Source organism: Amblyomma americanum, chromosome 1 (genome assembly GCF_052857255.1).
Source record: "Amblyomma americanum isolate KBUSLIRL-KWMA chromosome 1, ASM5285725v1, whole genome shotgun sequence".
NCBI lineage: Eukaryota > Metazoa > Arthropoda > Arachnida > Ixodida > Ixodidae > Amblyomma > Amblyomma americanum.
This window is the reverse complement of record NC_135497.1, coordinates 234,177,404-234,189,628: the sequence shown is the minus strand read 5'-3', so window position 1 is coordinate 234,189,628 and position 12,225 is coordinate 234,177,404. Positions and strand designations below refer to the sequence as shown.

Below are 12,225 nucleotides of genomic sequence, written 5' to 3'. Positions count from 1 at the left end.
CACTCGTGCAGGGCCCTCCATGAAGTTTTACAAATGGGTGAACACAGCTGGGGCAACCCACACATATGCAAGAGTGAAGTAAATTCAGATATGCAGCCAGTGACGGTATTATATTTATGTTTTTCGGTGTCATAGCTGACAGCGCGAAGGTCTCCACTCCGCGATTATTGTTGTTCTGATATTGCCTCGTCAAATGGTCCATATACAAGCACGGAGATAAGGAGATAATCACACTGCAAGCGATTGATAACCAACATGTAACTGTATAGCACAAAGAAAAGAAGGAAGAGGAAGCCTGCGCTGTGATGATGATGATGATGACGATGTGAAAATATATTTAATTCAACCTAATATTGGTGGTCGTTGCACGGATATGCGAATTCAGGCGGCCATAAAAAAAGAAAACTCGATAGCCCCTAGAAGAGGCATATTGTTCTTTTATCCCGCAATTTACGCGCTGCCTTTCGGCGCAAAAAAAAAAAAAAACAGCGCTCAGCGGCTGCCTTACGCCTTGCACGTTCGCAGGAGCCATCCTCCACCACGCGCTTTGGAGAACGTTTTTCGTTTAACAAACGACGTTTGTTGACTGTTCGTGTGAATTCGGTTCACAATGGAAGACGCAGACAAAGAATCGACCATAAGAGAGGTGCTCAAGGACATAAAGAACGTCTCTCGACTCCCAACGAGCAGCCACAGCGAACCGGGGAGCCTCCGAAAAGAAACCGGCGACCAGCAGCAAGAAGCAGCACTGGATCAGGGAAGTGCCACTTGTGCAAGTCCCGAAAAAGCACCACCAAGCCCGAATCAACACGACCATGCTTCGCAAATCAAGTACGTGGATATGCTCCTATACGGTGGCAACGACGAAACTTTCACTGTTTGCAGTGATGAAGAGAGTATCCCAGAGTTCGCTCTGCCCTCGACCCAAGCCGAGCCGTTCGCTATTGAAGCGACTGAAAATATCCCTCTGGACCCGAGTGAAAATATCCCGCTGGACCTTCCGATCGAGGACCCGATTCTAGAGGTGCCTCTGGAGTGACAGACCGGCATGAGACTGGCATAAGTGAAAAGGAACCCACAACTTTATTTTTTTGTAAAGAACTTTCAGTGTATATGCAAAACTTTTATTCTTTCCTTCGAGCATGTGCATTCCTTGTCTTTGTATGAACACGGTGGGAATGTTTGGTGCCCATTAAATAAACTTGTACAAACCATCACGTCTAATTTTTTCTTTATGGCGAGATGCATGCAAGAAATTATTTCGGATGAACAGAGGAACCTACCAGCGAGTAGTAACAAAAATTACTGAGGGCACTTACCACTATTTACGTGCTTTGAATGCGAAAATCATTGTCTCATCATGAGTCCTGCTGCGAGGTTAGTTAGAGATGCCTTCGTATCTAATGACACGCCTACTCGTTATCACAGAGTCGTAGATCAACGCATACACAAGGATCAACTTTATTCGCCAATAAGCAGCGCGGTTCTGCGTGCTTACCACGCAACCAAAAGGTATTTGGTTATATTCCGCGCACCTTCCGAAAGAAGTTTGTTTTGTGTGTGTGTGTGTGTGTGTGTGTGTGTGTGTGTGTGTGTGTGTGTGTGTGTGTGTGTGTGTGTGTGTGTGTGTGTGTGTGTGTGTGTGTGTGTGTGTGTGTGTGTGTGTGTGTGTGTGTGTGCGTGTGTGTATGCTTGTGTGCGTGCGTGTGTGTGTATGTTATTAGCGGACCTGTGTATGTTTTTTAATGTAGTCGTCTACTCCGATCCATTTCATGCACTGCTGTGACTTGGTTGTTGCCCAAATGTCCGTGATACGTTGACTTAGATGGCGGAACCACTCGGAGGCAAAATTAGTTATGTTATTACCTTATCCGTTGGGATAAGCCTGGTGGATCAGGGGCAGACGGAGTGCTTGCGCGTAGTGTGGAGCCTTGTTGCGGGGGCTGAACCGGCCGCTGTTTGCCATTGTGGGAGGTTTGGGGGGTTGTTTCGGAGCTCGCAGAAGATAACCGGTCATCCCATTCTCAAGACCAGCCCATCTCTCCTCGGCAAGGGATTGCTACCACTGCACGATCGAGATTTTCCTGGTCGCGGAGGAGTTTTTAGGAATTGACGCCAGCTGGTATTAGGATTGGGGGCAGCAGGTCTCGAAGATTGGCGCCAAGACAGAATCTCTCGCCAGGTGTCTGCGGGGTGCATTTACCGCGCTCGCCCGGTCTTTGCTGCGTGGAAAAAGCGGGGAGCAGGGTTCTCTGAAAATCCCTTTAAAGAGTCGCTGTCGCCGCCAGTGAAGTGGTTCCCGCTGTCTTTTGATTTTCCCCGACGTCTCTACCGATTCGACTACTCTAGGCTTCCCGGGCACAGCACCAGCGTGGAAATGAATCTCCACAGCGGCTCGTCCATAGGCTTCGCCGGCCATCGCTAATGGCAGAACCACTGGGGATTATCTCCCGACGGGGCGCTCCGGCTTTGCGCCTCGGCTTCTTCGAAGTTCGCCGACCGGCGGAGAGCGGGCCGACCACCTGACGTCTCCTGCCAGTCCGGCGGGGTCCTGACCGCATGCCCCTTAACCTCGGGATAAACTTATGCCAGGGACATGTCCATGTGTGAGGAGCTGTCTGTGCATGAGAGTGGAAGTTTTGGCCACACCCAGCATGACGAGGGCGTCTCCTACCTAAGGAATTTAGGGAAGACGCAGTGTATAAAACTGGCCTGCAGTTGCAGTTGAAGCAGCTCACTTCTGAACTCAAAAGCTTGTAAATATTTAAAATAAACCAAGTCTTCTTTCTCCAATAACGAACCTTTCACTCAGCGGCACTCCTGTCCGGGTCGGAGCGGGCGTCATCTTTGCCGAGGTTGTGTCGTGAAGCGACCCCGATCCCCGCCTTCAACAGTGTGTGACGCATTCCAGCAGGTGTGTAAATAAATCTGGAGCAACCAGCCCGCCGGTCGTTCCTGCATCGTCATTGTCTTCGCTGGTACGCCCTAAAGTTAAATGTTTTTTCAGAATTGCCAAAGGTAAAACTCGGTGGCTCAGTGGTTAGGACGCTCAGTTGCTGAGCCGTGGCGTCCGCGTTTTGAGCCCGTGCGCTGTGCGATGTCAGTGCCCGTTAAAGATCCTGAGCTAGTAGAAATTATTTCCTTCACTTACACATTCCTCTCTTTCCTTGCGGCGCAGTTCGGGTGCCCACCGAGATATATGAGACAGTTAATGATCCATTTCCTTTCCCCAAAAACAAATTTTCATTTTCAATTTTTTTTCCTACAAGAGGTCGCACCTGGTTGCTTTGGTGACCGGTGGTCTTGACACCAAGAGTACATCGTCTGGTTGCGACCCTTGCAGAGCGCCACCTTTCGGAACTTGGAGGGGGTGGGGGTCAGAGACTTTTGACACCGACAGTACTTGCTTTAGATGCTGACGTCCTAATCTAGCCCGTATCTTTCCAAACGCAGGTCCTGATGTTTACAAACTCTCATGTTTCCTTGCCGTGAATTTTTTTATTGCAGATAATGTGACAAATCCTCCCATTAAATTAGTGCTGAGGGTTGCGCACGCACATTTGTGCGGCACCGCAATGGTAAGGAAACTTCGCATTTAATGCAGCTTTGGAACAAACGTGGCAACAAGCGTGCACCTCCTCCGCGCACACTGCTGAAGACAATAGTGCACATAAGTTGCCACACACCCCTTTCAGAGAGCACATATACTTAGACCTCTTATGGGCGAAAAGAGAACGTCGTAGGCGTGCACTCCACAATCTTTCGACAAAGGTGTCCAAATTGTCCACACACTATAAACTGGTAATGCAAAAGGCGGCGCTTTCAGTCATTCTAGGGACTAGTTCAGAATGCATATCATCGCCGAATTTCTCTCGCGTTGGCTCAGTGGTTAGACGTTCGGCTGCTGATCCGTAGCACCCGGGTTCGAACCCGACCGCGGCGGCTGCGTTTCTATGGAGGCGAAACGCCAAGGCCCCCGTGTGCTGTGGATTAAAGATCCCCTTAAAGATCCCTTTAAAGCACGTTAAAGATCCTCTGATGGTCGAAATTATTCCGGAGCCCTCCACTACGGTACCTCTTTCTCCCTTTCTTCTTTCACCATTTTATCTCTTCCCTTACGGCGCGGTTCGAGTGTCTGCAGTGATGTGAGACAGATACTGCACCATTTCCTTCCGCAAAAGTCACTTTTTATTTCACCTCATTTCTTTCGTTACTCTTGGTATCGCTTTCCTCTCTAAACTGGTCCCCGTTTGTATCAAGAACTTACCCCATCAATGGCGGCGAAAAACCGAGCGGTCTGTGCCCCTAGTGGTCGTGTGTCCTGTCCGAGTGAAGAAGAAAGAAGAAGTCTCCATCCCAGCCAGCCGGCCGGCCAAGCCTGCTTAAACCTTTCGGTGCTGCCCTAGGACGCGTTAAGACCTGTTTTTCCTCGTCATCGTGGTTTTAGTGGAGTGGCTGCTGCCCTTTATCATTATTTTCAAGTTACTCAGCTACGCGACATTGACGGTGGTGGCCATGTACGACAGGGTTTCCAGCGGCCCACTTCCAAGACTAACGACCATCTGCGCGCACGTAAGTTGTCCGCAAGGCATTGCTGTCATCCGCCACCAAGGGGGAGGGTCACAGCCAGCGCGGCAGAAACTGTGCTTTCCTTATTCTTTGGTCACAAGTGGTACTGCCTTAGCCTAAGGTCTATGTGCAACACGATTTGCTTTCTCAGCCCTATTATCCTCGCCAGAATCATTGTACATTATAATGCAGATTTGTCTCATACGGAGTTCTTAAAAAACGCATTTCTCCTGCAGGGTAACTTCCATTGGAAGTCAGAAAGAATTCTTTGAGCTTCTGTGTATTGTTTCCGAAAAGTTTGAATCTACAGGGGCGCTCTGAGTACCATCGAAAGTTTGTGGATTTGTCTAAGCCAGATTTCGGCCCTCAGCGGTCAAACAGCTCTCATATAGCACGTGCTTTTTCATAAGATGCCTCGTGATTTTGATCTAAACACTAATTTTGTCGTGCATGTATTTAACTAAATATATACATAGCATGTTATTCTCATAAGGAGAGAACTGTGGGATCGGCGACTTCCAGATTTTGTGCCTTTATTAACAATGCCACCAAGACTTGAGATATGTATTTGGATTAACGCTGAGAGGCCGAACTTTTGCTGGGGTCTGACGAGTATACTGCAGATTTACAGCATCCCTAACGTCGAAACAATCTAGGAAGCGATTGAGGAGGGTCCTCTTGACAACCCTACACGGAATTAGACATTCAGGGGTACCAAAATCTTCTTAAGACAGGGCTCAAAAGTAAACCATTTTGAAAACATTTTTAATCAAGGTGCACATGGTGTGCGACTAGAGTGATAGTTTTTAGTTGTTTTAGCAACAGGTTTAGCTCATACACGGTTTTAAGTACTGCGTATGCTTTCTCTATAAGAAGTGCTGAAGTGAGATTCCCTGTTTAATTTCGATCGGTAAGATTTTGTTGAATGTGTAAAAAGTTTACAAAGGACTGCTTCCTCTCCCGCCATTGGCACAAAGGATAGCCGAGTTCGTGCATGAGGGAGCCCAAATTTCATTACTGGTTGGGTTCTGAAAGCATCAGCACAGTAGGTACCCTAATGTCCACTCAAACTCTAACAGAGCAACCCTGGATACTATGCAATACACGCTGACCAATGTGAAGGAAACTAGTCAGCAAACAAAGCTCGAGAATGAATGCCTGCTTTCCATTTCGCCTCGTTTATTTAGGTACAAGTACAGTGTACTACAAACTATTCTAGTACACTATAGTGTTGGAATTTGAATGTCCCGACGCTTGCGTGTGTTATTATGTTTGGTTCAAAAGCTTCATCTAAGAGAATTGAACGCATAACCATTTTCAAATGGGTCACTGTGCTTTCTATTGGGACAGGTAGTTGGTAAGCCACCTGAGATTTAAAGCTTGTATTCTCTATTACTCATCAGCGCTGAAGTAGTTGTTTGTCGAGGCCGGTTTAGTCTCGGTGAGCTGACTTGTGTGGGTCAACTAAAAGACGACTCATTCCAACGTGGGTCCGACAAATGCCTTTACTTGCCCTCTGGGAATATCACAAAAAAATTGTAGAGTCTGCTGCACTGAAGAAATGCGAAAGCATTTGCCGTTTGTGCCTCAGCAACTTATTTACAAGTAATCATTGTCATGCGACACTTATCACGTGACCCTTAGATGACGTCAACTTTTTTTTTTGCAAGTAATCGTTGTATAACATCAGAACTAATGCCGAATACATTTCACCGTCGTACAAATCCAAACGCGTTGACTTCATGCCGCTCTTACACCCCTGTACCAACGACCTTTCGTGGCGTATGCGTTGCGTGACCTCCTAGTCCGTAGACGTCCTGGGTTCGAACCACAATGGCGTCCAATTCATTTTCGAATGATCATCTTCGTGCTTACACGCTCTGATTACAGGCCCTGTACGCGCCACTATTGAGACAAGAAAGGCTTTCGCATTAATAGGAGACAGAGCCGCCTACGTCGGTTAACGAAGCCTTGTGTTTCATCATCGACATTTTTTCAGCCCATGACAAGTTGCAGCAGCCTGACATCTGGCCAGTGCCGGTACTCCAACGGCACGCTCCCCACCTGTTCGCTGCAACAAAGAAGCCTGGAAGACTCCCTGGCGGTGGAGGCTTACTGCCTAACTCCTTTTATCCAGGCGGCAAGAATTGAGGTAACAAAAAAGATCGAACACGAAGACTTTTATTTCCAAATATCCAAAGAAAAGTCTGCACTTAAAATTTGTTCACACTGGATGATGTGGCAGTTCACACATTCCAAATCCTTTTTCCTGTCTTCATTGCTTTTTGCGGCCCATTCTGCAACCAGAAATACGTTATTATGATCAGCACAGACACCAAAAAGCTGTAGTTAATGTATCATGCATACTGTCACTCTAACCACCAGCAAGATGCGAGCAGTGAACAACAAAAAAATTGTCGCGCAGCACGCAGGCGACGGAGAAAAATCAGGTTATATATTACCAGTGTGTAGTTCTGTTTTAAGTAGAACAGAGTGAACTGAGGCAACGCCGGGCTTGTTCACTTCTCTCTCTTCTACTCCCTCTAGAAGGTACGGTTTGAAGTACTCGGAAAAAAGGTAGAAAATGGTTCCCTGAATCGAGTGTTCGCCACTGGTGCTGAAAATGTTTAAAAATATATTTCTACATCGCCAAATCATGCTTACTCGAGCTCGGACGTCTCATATGCGTGAGGGCAGCTAAATGTCTGGGGCATTAAATTTCAGATAAAACCTGAACTGGCGGCAGTGGCTCTCAGCCGAATTTTATAGTGTCGTTGGCTTCTAAAGTGTTGAGAGGCGAAAGCCGACCATTCTGTGAAAGTTTTCGCTTGCGTGACGACTTCCAGTGAATGTGATGTCACACCGTTCCCGTGGCTTTATCGATACCCAAATTATATGTCTTTTGGGGATGTTAAGTATTCAATACATTGAAGTACACATTTTTCTATCTAATTTGACCCAAATCCGATGTTTTTCCGAACATTCTATGACAATTTTCAGTGTGCCGTGACGACTTCTAGTAGGTGTGACGTCACACCCTTTCAGTGGCTATATCTACGTCCACGCTATTTCGACGCAATTTCGACATATTTAGCTATAATTAACTAATTACTCTACAGTCATCAAGTATAGTTATAGGTTCATTTTTTCCTCCTCTACTTGAAGCAAATATTCTTTTTCTGCTAACTTGTTCAGTTCCCGAATTGAACGTGTGATAACCTCTGCGAACGGACGACAGTATGAGCCAGTAACGGCGTTCGCCTTAAAATTTATTGTCGATGTGAATCTATCAACCGTGCTCAGGAGGCGTCCCTGGGCCCATGGGTGAGCGAAGCTGCCGGAGGCGTGTGCTCATTGATCGCAGTGGCGGTGCTCCAGATGAAGTTTCGAGAGCTTGAGACCCTCAGTGTCGCCCTGCACCTCACCGCCTTCGTGCTTCTGGTGGACCCGCGCTCGTCCCTGGATGCGATACTGATCGACGTGGCCACCATGCACGTCATCGACCTATTTCCGTCCGGCAGCACTGCTAAATACCCCCTTCTGGCCACGCTGCACTTTCATGTAAGAGCAAAGCTGAGTCCTTGTTTAGGATGGACATAAGGTTGCAGATTCTTTTTCTCTTGACGGCGCGCTCAGCTTCACGCTGAGTGCGTACAGACTCTGGTGACGGGAAAGCCAAACATTTCAACACTTTGCATAACGCCTTCGTCATCGGAGTCTTCATCGCGGCGTAGCTAATGGTACCGTATACTTTGTTGATCCCAGGATTGGGCCTTGCCGCGGTGGCTCAGATGTTAGGGCGCTCGGCTACTGATCCGGAGTTCCCTGTTACGAACCTGACCGCGGCGGCGGCGTATCGACGGAGGCGAAACGCTAAGCGCCCGTGTGCTGTGAGATGTCAGTGCACATTAAACATCCCCAGGTGTTCGAAATTATCCCGGAGCCTTCCACTACGCGTGATCTCTTTATTCCTTTCTTCTCTCAGACCCTCCTTTATCTCTTCCCTTACGGCGCGGTTCAGTTGTCTGCCGATATGTGAGACAGATACTGCGCCATTTTCTTCCGCAAAAACCATTTTTTATTTCACCTCATTTTTTTGTTTCTGTTGTTATCGCATTTCGCTCGAAACTGGTCCCCGTGTGCATCAAGAACTTACCCCATCAATGGCGGCGAAACAGCGATCGGTCTGTGCGCCTAGTGGTCGTGTGTCCTCTCCGAGTGAAGAAGAAAGAAGTCTCCATCCCAGCCGACCGGCCGGCCAAGGCTGCTTACAACTTTCGGTGCTGCCCTAGTAGGTGTTTAGACATGTTGTTCCTCGTACTCGTGGTTTTAGTGACGTGCCTGCTGCCCGTGATCATCATTTACAAGTTGCTCAGCTACGCGACATTCACGGTGGTGGCCATGTACGACAGGGTTTTCTGCGGCCCAACTTCCAAGTATAGCGACCATCTGCGCCCACTTAAGTTGTCCGGAAGGCATTGCTGTCATCCACCACCACTGGAGGGGGGGGGGGGGGGGGGGGGGGGGGGGGGGGGGCGTGTCACAGCCAGCGCAGCTGAAACTGGGCTTTCCTTTTTCTTTCGTCACAACCGGTACTGCCTTGGCCTAAAGTCTATGTGCAACATGATTTGCTTTCTCAGCCCTATTATCCTCGTCAGAATACTTGTGAATTATAACGCAGACTTGTCTTTTACGGAGTTCTTAAAAAAAAACGCATTACTCTTGCAGGGTAACTTCCATTGGAAGTCAGAAAAAATTTCCTGGGCTTCTGTGCATCATTTCCGAAAAGTTTGAATCGACAGGGGCGCTTGAGTACCGTCCAAAGTTTGTGGATTTGTCTAAGCCAGATTTCGGCCCTCAGTGCCCAAACAGATCTCTTATAGCGCGTGCTTTTTTCATAACAAGTCTCGTAATTCTGATCTAAACACTCATTTTGTCGTGCTTGCATTTAACTAAATATATACATAACATGTTGTTCTCATAAGGAGAGCGCCGTGGGACCGGCGACTTCCAGATTTTGTGCGTTTATTAACAATGCCACCAAGACTTGAGCTATGTATTTAGATTAACGCTGATAGGCCGAACTTTCGCTCGGGTCTGACGAGTATTCTGGAGACTTACGGCATCCCTAATGTCGAAACGATCCAGGAAGCGGTTGAGGAGGGTCCTCTTGACAACCCTACACAGAATTAGACATTCAGGGGTACCATAAGCTTCTCAAAACAGGGCTCAAATGTAAGCCATTTTGAAAACATTTTGAATCAAGGTGGACTTGGCGTGCGACTACAATGATAGTTTTTTTAGCAATAGGTTTAGCTCATACACGGTTTTAAGTGCTGCGTATGCTTGCTCTAAAAGATGTGCTGAAGTGAGATTCCCTGGTTAATTTTGATCGGTAAGATTTTGTTGAACGTGTAAAAAGTTTACAAAGGACTGCTTCCTCCCCCGCCATTGGCACAAAGGATAGCCGAATTTGTGCATGAGGGAGCCCAAATTTTATTTTGCGTCGGGTTCTAAAAGCATCAGCACAGTAGCTACCCTAATGTCCACTCAAACTCTAACAAAGCAACCCTGGATACTGTGATATACATGCTGACCAATGTGAAGCAAACTTGTCAGCAAACAAAGCTCGAGAATGAGTGCCTGCTTTTCTTTTTCGCCTCATTTATTTAGGTACAAGTACAGTGTACTACAAAGTATTCTAGTACACTGTAGTGTTGGCATTTGAGTGTCCCGACGCTTGCGTGTGTTATTTTGTTTGGTTCAAAAGCTTCTTCTAAGAGAATTGTACGCATAACAAATTTAAAATGGGTCACTGTGTTTTCTATTGGGACAGGTAGTTGGCTAAGCCACCTGAGATTTAAAGCTTGTATTCTGTATTACTCGTCAGCTCTGAAGTAGTTGTTTGTCGTGGCCGGTTTAGTCTCGGTGAGCTGACTTGTGTGGTTCAACTAAAAAACGACTCATTCCAACGTGGGTCCGACAAATGCCTTTATTTGCCCTGTGGGAATATTTCAAAAAAATTGCAGAGTCTGCTGCATTAAAGAAATGCGAAAGCATTTGCCGTTTGTGCCTCAGCAACTTATTTACAAGTAATCATTCTCACGTGACACTTATCACGTGAACCTTAGATGACGTCAACTTTTTTTTGCAAGTAATCGTTGTATAACATCAGAACACATCCCGAACACACTTTACCGTCGTACACATCCCAACCCCTTCACTTCGTGCCGCTCTTACACCCCCTATACCAACGGCCGTTCGTGTCGTATGCGTTACGTGACCGCCTGGCCCGTAGATGTCCTGGGTTCGAACCACAATGCCGTCCAATTCCTTTTTTTCGAATGCCCATTTTCGTGCAGACACACTCTGATTACAGACCCTGTACGCGCCACCATTGAGACAAGAAATGCTTTCGCATTAATTGGAGACAGAGCCACCTACGTCGGTTAACCAAGCCTGGTGTTTCATCATCGACATTTTTTCAGCCCATGACAAGTTGCAGCAGCCTGACATCTGGCCAGTGCCGGTACTCCAACGGCACGCTCCCCACCTGTTCGCTGCAACAAAGAAGCCTGGAAGACTGCCTGGCGGTTGAGGCTTACTGCCTAACTCCTTTTATCCAGGCATCAAGAATTGAGGTAACAAAAAAAAAACACCAAGCGTTTTATTTCCAAATATCATAAGAAAAGTCTGCACTTCAAATTTGTTCAAATTGGATGATGTGGCAGTTCACACATTCCAAATCCTTTTTCCTGTCTTCACTGCTTTTTGCGGCCCATTCTGCAACCAAAGATACGATATTATTATCAGCACAGAGACCCAAAAAGCTGTAGTTAATGTATCATGCATACTGTCACTCTAACCACAAGCAAGATGCGAGCAGTGAACAACAACAAAATTGTCGCACAGCACGCAGGCGACGGAGAAAAATCAGGTTATATATTACCAGTGTGTAGTTCTGTTTTAAGTAGAACAGAGTGAACTGAGGCAACGCCTGGCTTGTCCACTTCTCTCTCTTGTACTCCCTCCATAAAGTACGGCTTGAAGTACTCGGAAAAAAGGTAGAAAATGGTTCCCAGAATCGAGTGTTCGCCACTTGTGCTGAAAATGTTTAAAAATATATTTCTACATCGCCAAATCATGCTTACTCGAGCTCGGACGTCTCATATGCGTGAGGGCAGCAAAATGTCTGGGGCATTACCTTTCAGATAAAACCTTAACAGGCGGCAGTGGCCCTCAGCCGAATTTTATAGTGTCGTTGGCTTCTAAAGTGTTGAGAGGCGAAAGCCGACCATTCTGTGAAAGTTTTCGCTTGCGTGACGACTTCCAGTGAATGTGACGTCACACCGTTCCCGTGGCTATATCGATACCCAAATATATGTCTTTCGGTGATGTCAAGTATTCATTACGTTTAATTACACAATTTTCTATCTAATTTGACCCAAATCCGATGTTTTTCCGAACATTCTGTGACAATTTTCAGTGTGCCGTGATGACTTCTAGTAGATGTGACGTCACACCCTTTCAGTGGCTATATCGAAGTCCACGCTATTTCGACGCGATTTCGACCTATTTAGCTATAAATAATTAATTACTCTACAGTCATCAAATATAGTTCTGGGTTCATTTTTTCCTCATCTACCTGAAGCAAAT

General features: G+C 46.8%; 1 protein-coding gene across 1 annotated transcript in view; it reads left to right on the top strand.

Moving 5' to 3' along the window:
• The first annotated feature begins 4,259 nt into the window (after nt 1–4,259).
• Nucleotides 4,260–12,225, top strand: part of LOC144116112 (uncharacterized) — a 21,333-nt gene continuing 13,367 nt past the window's right edge. The window contains exons 1-4 of the mRNA XM_077650793.1: nt 4,260–4,572; nt 6,569–6,721; nt 7,873–8,130; nt 11,058–11,210. Coding sequence (XP_077506919.1) covers nt 4,516–4,572; nt 6,569–6,721; nt 7,873–8,130; nt 11,058–11,210 — 621 coding nt within the window. The 5' untranslated portion in view covers nt 4,260–4,515. The remainder of the gene's footprint in view (nt 4,573–6,568; nt 6,722–7,872; nt 8,131–11,057; nt 11,211–12,225) is intronic.